General features: G+C 53.8%; 1 protein-coding gene across 2 annotated transcripts; it reads left to right on the top strand.

Moving 5' to 3' along the window:
• On the top strand, window positions 1–3,758 carry BRD3OS (BRD3 opposite strand). 2 transcript variants are annotated; one of them, XM_063144719.1, is made up of 2 exons: window positions 1–60; window positions 1,573–3,758. In XM_063144719.1, the coding sequence occupies exon 2, from the start codon at window positions 2,247–2,249 to the stop codon at window positions 2,502–2,504; it is 258 nt and encodes an 85-aa protein (XP_063000789.1). In that variant the 5' UTR covers window positions 1–60; window positions 1,573–2,246; the 3' UTR covers window positions 2,505–3,758. The 2 variants fall into 2 exon arrangements, with proteins under 2 accessions (XP_063000789.1, XP_063000788.1); XM_063144718.1 differs by lacking the exon at window positions 1–60 and adding an exon at window positions 1,023–1,099.
• The last annotated feature ends 2,242 nt before the right edge of the window (window positions 3,759–6,000 follow it).

The raw sequence follows: 6,000 nt of genomic DNA, 5'->3' as shown, positions 1-6,000 counted from the left end.
GCAGGAGGAGGCGGCCGGCCGGCCCGGGCTCTGAGGGCCGCGCGCCCCCGGCGGAGGCGGGTGAGTGGCGGATCCGAGCCTCTGGTCCCCCCCACACACACCCAACAGTGGAAAGGAGCCCCCCCCCCCCGGCTGCACGTTCTCGGCGGCGGCGGCACCCGCTTCCCAGGACCTCTCCGCCTGCCTTAGGGCAGCCTGGTCCGACGGAGGGCGCCGGAAGGGATGGGCGGCAGCTCCCACAATCCCCCTGATCATAGAATCATGGAATCGTAGAGTTGGAAGGGGCCTGTAAGGCCACCGAGTCCAACCCCCTGCTCAAGGCAGGAATCCACCCTAAAGCCTCCCTGGCAGGGGGTTGTCCCGCTGCCTCCGTAGGTCACTGGTTCCATTGTCGTACTGCTCTAACAGTCAGCTCCCACAATCGCCCTGATGGGATGGACTGCAGCTCCCATAATCCCCAGGAGGGAAAGGCCAGGGCCCAGGTTTTTGTCTTGAAAAGAACACCAGAAGGGCCCTGCCGCTCCATCTAGTCCAGCACTCTGTTCACACAGGGACCCAGAAGGCAGGACACGGTGCAACAGCACCCTGGAGAGCAGCGAGTCCAGAGAAGGCAGCTGCAGCCAGGGCAGGGGGCTCTTCCCCCACATCCGGGGGGGGGGGGGAAATCACACCCCTTTCGGAACCTCTGGGGCAGGGGTGGGTGTGCGGCTGTTGTGTTGTGTGAGCCCCCTGCCGGAGAGCTCTGTCTTGCACCTGCTCAGTTTGGCTAGCAAGCCCAGGATGGTGGCCTCTGCAGGCTCTGCTAGGCCCGCTCCGTCCTCCCATGGCTCCCCCCATAACACTACAGAGAGAGGCAGGAGGCCCTGCTGAACAGGGTGAGCTGTGGCATGTGGAGGGGATTCTTTTGGGGGCAGAGGGGCCTTCCTTGAGCGGAGCTCTTCCTCTCACAGGCGGATCCTGGACTCAACCCCTAACATGTGAACATGGCTACATTTGCAACGAAGGGCAGCGGCGGTTCGTCCATTGCAACTAACACAACAAAGACCCCTGTGTCGCCTTAAAGACAAACCCGTTTATTCTGCTGAAGCCTCCATCAGGGGTACGTGACAGGAGAAGGTGCCTTGTACTGAGTCAGACCAGCAGTCCATTTAGCTCAGTATTGTCAACACTGACCGGCAGCAGCTCCAGGGTTTCAGGCAGGGTTTTCCCCCGGTCTCCCTGGAAATGCTGCCAGAGATTGAACCCGAGACCTTCTGCCTGCAAGGCCAGGGCAAGGGCTCTGCCGCTGAGTGGCAGCAGTATGGAGAGTTTCAGAGTTTATACAGCACATTAAGGAGGGGGGGGGGGGGACTGTAAACAACGAGGCCAGAAAGAAATTAAAGGCAGAAAGGGACACAGGGCTTCACGAAAGCTGTTCATTCACAGTGCGGTGGTTGTTGCTGACACGGAGTAAACCAATTTCCCAGATGCAGTCTGATGAACCCCTGTTCCTCTTCCATGTTAGACTGTTCCATGTGGGTTATGCTACTCTGGTAAGGAGACTATCTTGACCATCTCCCGATTATCCTGCAGGCGCTTCGCTTACCTAGATTTCCTTATGGCCCAGTCAGCCAAGAGAAGGAAGGAATCGCAACGGGTCCTGGATACGGCAGCAGCATCGATCATCGTGGCTCTTTGTCTCCATGGAAACAGAGGCAGCGTCGCCTTCTGACCCAAGGTAGCTCCCATCCTCAAACCGAGCTGAAGACGCAGGAGGCGTCTCAACAACGGATCCCTCCTTCTTTGGCCTACAAAAGCCCAGCACCGATTTCCCCTTTTCCAGGGCGGTTCCTGGTGTTTCCATGTCCTCTTCCGTAAGACCAAGGGTTCGGCCGGGAAGAGCGCTCAGGAGGCAGGCAGGATAAGAAGGCTGAAAGAAGACCCCGAAAGGAAGGATGGGTGTGGAGGCAGGACAGAACCAGATCACAGAAGTCTCGGTGCTGAAAGGGCAGGGAACCAAGACCAGGTCCTATGTTTTTCCATGAAAGCCAGCGTTCTGAGTCGTTTCTCCGTTGTAGTCTCAACCTCCTGAAAACCTCTTTGAGTGAAAAACCAGGAGATCCTGGTTACGTCTCCCCTGACGTGTCTGAAGTGGTTTCTCTCCTTGCTCAGCGCCAGAGCAAAGTCCGCTTCAGCCCTGAGCTACTGCTGGAATACAGTGGCCGTGGGACCCCCCGGCCTGTCCAGAGCCGCCGGCAGCTAGAGCAATGAGCGGCAGCCGCCCTCCCCTGGCTGAGAAGGCGTTCTCAGAGGCCTACGCCCGCCTCCGTTACAGGGACACCTCTTTGCTGATCTGGCAGCAGCAACAGCAGAAGTTGGAGACCGTCCCGCCGGGAACCTACCTGAGCAGGAGCCGCAGCGTGTGGTACTCGCAGTACGGCAACCAGGCAATTCTGGTGCGGGATAAGAACAAGCTTGACGTCTCCAGGGACACGGGGCAATCCAAATTTTGCACTGTGATGTAATTTCAGCACTAAGGGTAAGAAAGGGACATGAGCCAGCAGACCTACCAAAACGGTTCCAGAAAAAATGGGTTTTCCAAATGGTTTTTAAGACAGTGTTTCCATTTATCTTCTTGGCAAATTTTGAACAGTGTTTCCGAAGTTACTTGGGGATTCCCCCCCCCCCCGAGGGGCATTAACAATTGCACGACTCCTGTTCTGAAATAACTACCCAACCCTTCATCAATTGCCATTTGGTTCTTTCCGGTGCAGAAATAGGCGCTGCATTGTCAGCAGAGATCGATCCAGGATCCACAGAGGTTTAGGACTACTGAGTAAAAAAACCCGGTTTGCACATTTGGTCGAATCAAGTGGGAGCGCACTCCAGGTAAGAGTGTTGCAGCTTTGAATGCTTCCCTATGAAGAAAGCAAGCACCTCCCTGCATGCGGAAGGCGAGCCGGTCAGGACAGTGGCTAAGTGGAGCCCTTTTGCTGTCCATGCTGATTGTTGCATGGAACAACTTAGGTTTTGCGGGGAACCGTTCAAGCGCGCAGTCCAGGAAAACTCTCATCACTTCCTTTTCACAAAAGCAGAGATCATTCAGATTGCTCCCCTGCCTGCTACCACCGCTGCAAATAAACCAGCGTTTTTTCTTGAAAACTAATGTCCCACCTGGAAGGAAACGCACGTTTCAGGGAGGCTTCCAACAAATTCAACAGCAGAAGGCCACAGAAATGTGGTGGGAATGCAAAGAGAGAGCGCTGGTAGAGACGCATAATGCGTGAGCCCACGACGGCACCTCTTTGCAAGGGGCCAAATGAAAAGGGTGAACCCCGCCACGCTCCGGATGTTTTGGCCCACCATTTCTATCATCCCCGACCATTGGGTATGCTGGATGAGGCTGATGGGAGCTGTAGTGCAAAACATCTGTAGGGACCTGGGTTTGGAAAGGCTGGTGTAGACCAGCAAAAATTAGGAGCTGGAACCCCCCCCCCTTGGCTTAAGTCCCATTGAAGTAAATGGCATCCATTGAGCACGGAGGGTGGGAGTGGGCGAAACATTTGTACTACAGAAGTGCCATTTGCTCTGTTCATTGGGTCTTTGTTCCTTTATTTTTTTTCAAACTGTTCTACTTTAAAACAAGATACAGAGAAAGAGAAAAAGACCAACGTGAAAGGAGACTAAGGAATATACAAATAAAACATGCTTTATCTGGAAGTTACCAATACCTGTAAGTCCAAAGTCTGTACAAAAAAGAAACCAAACAAAACCCAAAATAATCCCTCCCACCCCCAAAAAAACTGAATACACGTACAAGGAATAAGCACCGGCCCAGGAAACTATCAAAGATCCGTAGCACCTGTTGGTTAAAAAGTCAAATACATTTAAATAAAAAGGACTCCCAATTCTTCTGAGCGTGGTTTAAAAAACAGCACAAACCTGCAATATTTTTTTTCCTCTGCTGCTCTTCAAAATGCAGGATACGTGTTTTTTTTTTTAAGTGACCAATGGTGTTAATAAATAAAGTATTTCTATATACATGAAAACAAGGGGATAGTCAATTCTGGAGTGTGTCATTTGCAAAAGTGCAGGTCTCCAGGGTCAGGCTGGAGAAAAAAATAGCTTCTAGAAAATCGATGAGCCTTACAAAAAATGGTATTTTCCCCACCCCCTCCCCCTTTCCCATAGTGTATTTTCCCCCCATACCTTGAGGTAAAAGGTTTGATTTTTTGGAAATCTGCACTTGCATGACACACGAGTAGCCTTCCATCCTAAGAGCTTCCTTGCTGTTACAAAAAGGGTTTTTTTTAAAAAAAAGGAACAGAGATTCAGCGACTTGTCTGCTGACCCACGGCACCCCTCCCCGGGGGGGGTCAGCTAGGGTCTCAGCCCCAGGGCCCTATTGAAGTCTTGAACAGGACGCGGGTTAAAATGCCGCTGCGGCAGAGCTTGGCAGGAAGTCTTCGTGACATCCGACAGACGGAGGGTGTTGGTTCTGGAGTAGCCCCGGGGGTGGGGTGGGGGACCGGCCTCGGGCTACGGTAGGGGTTGGCCACTAGTGAACCTTCGCAATGTTTTAGCCTACAGCCCCTGCCAAGGGTGAGGCACAGTGGGACCCAAGAACCTAAGAGCCATGTCGGATCAGAGCAAAGACCCATCGCATCCAGCCTTCCGTGGGAAGCCCACAAGGGCATGGCTGCAGCGGCACCCTCACACCCATGTCCCCCAGCAACTGGTGTACCTAGGCATGCTGCCTCTGTTCCCGGAGGTAGCATAGAGCCATCAGGAGTTGTAGGCCAAAACATCTGGAAGGCCACACAGTTCTCACCTCTGGCGCTCTTGGAGAAACACCCCACCACCATGCCTCCGGACAGAGTCCACCTCCTTTCACCTGGGCTGCTGCCTCCTCCTTGACACTCTGAGGAGTGACCAGGATATTCCAATTCTTCCTCCTCAACGAGGAGGACAAGATCACATGGGCGGTGTTACAGCAAGGCCTCAGGAACCTGGGTACCAGGTTAGCGCCTGCAGACCATCACCTCCCCCACCTGGACTGAAACCCCAATCATTCCCAGCTGGCCTGAGCAATGGCTTCAGCTCCCTGCTGAGACGACATCCTCCTCCAGTTGCACTAGGAGGTCACCTCCTGGCTGGGACTGATGGAAGTTTCCATCCAGCACGTTCAGAGGGCTCCACGATAGGATCCTGCTCCATAGAATTGCTCCTCTAGCCCCAGAACATCTAGCGGGCAGAGGAAGAGGTTGGAATGAGTACAGAAGAAGTGGAAGGCCTCCGCCCAACATCCACAGAGAGAGAGAGAGAGACTGTGCCTCAAGATGCCGGGAAAGACGACTTTATTCATAGTAAAGCCTGATTATTGGAAGTAAAGTCACATTTCCCAGCATCTTAAGATGTGTCCTCGCTCTGTGGATCAAAGGAGAAGGCTGCCAGTGGGGTCAGGGTATCTGTACCCTCTACTCCACGTCGGTTGTGGGCAGGACCCAAAGGCTTACACAGTTACGGTGCACTGTCTGCAAGTGACGTCAGGGCACGGACGATGCAGGCAACACAATTCCCCCTTCCAGTTATTCACGGGCAGCATCCAAACGGATTGCTCCATTACCGCAAGCGACGTCATGTTATCAGAAATTAGGTTCTGAGCTTTGCGCAAGAGAAAAATCCAATGAGAGCTACATTTGCGCAAAGCGCGCATCACGCTCGTCCGACCCGTTGCGCATTCCGCTCGTGGAACTGGTTGCGCCACGGAACGATTCGGCGGACGCCTGCGAGCCATCCTTGCGCAACGACACCGTCGGAAGCTGCCCGGAGAGTGCTCTGCCTGGCGCAGAGAGCATGAGCACAACACTTCGCAGCCCGGCGCGCCACTGTCCCTCCGCAGCGAACGGATCCCGGCCACCCACCGACTTTTAACATGTCAGCCAACCCCTCGGAGAGCTTTTCGGAACAAGAGTGTGGCGGATCTCGAGAACAGTATTATTATTATTATTTTTAGAAAAA

Source organism: Elgaria multicarinata, chromosome 19 (genome assembly GCF_023053635.1).
Source record: "Elgaria multicarinata webbii isolate HBS135686 ecotype San Diego chromosome 19, rElgMul1.1.pri, whole genome shotgun sequence".
NCBI classification, from domain to species: domain Eukaryota; kingdom Metazoa; phylum Chordata; class Lepidosauria; order Squamata; family Anguidae; genus Elgaria; species Elgaria multicarinata.
This window is presented reverse-complemented; position numbering and strand designations above follow the sequence as displayed.

Excerpts from the sequence above, each read along its gene's own strand:
- BRD3OS (XM_063144719.1), top strand. The coding sequence starts at position 2,247 with ATGAGCGGCAGCCGCCCTCCCCTGGCTGAGAAGGCGTTCTCAGAGGCC.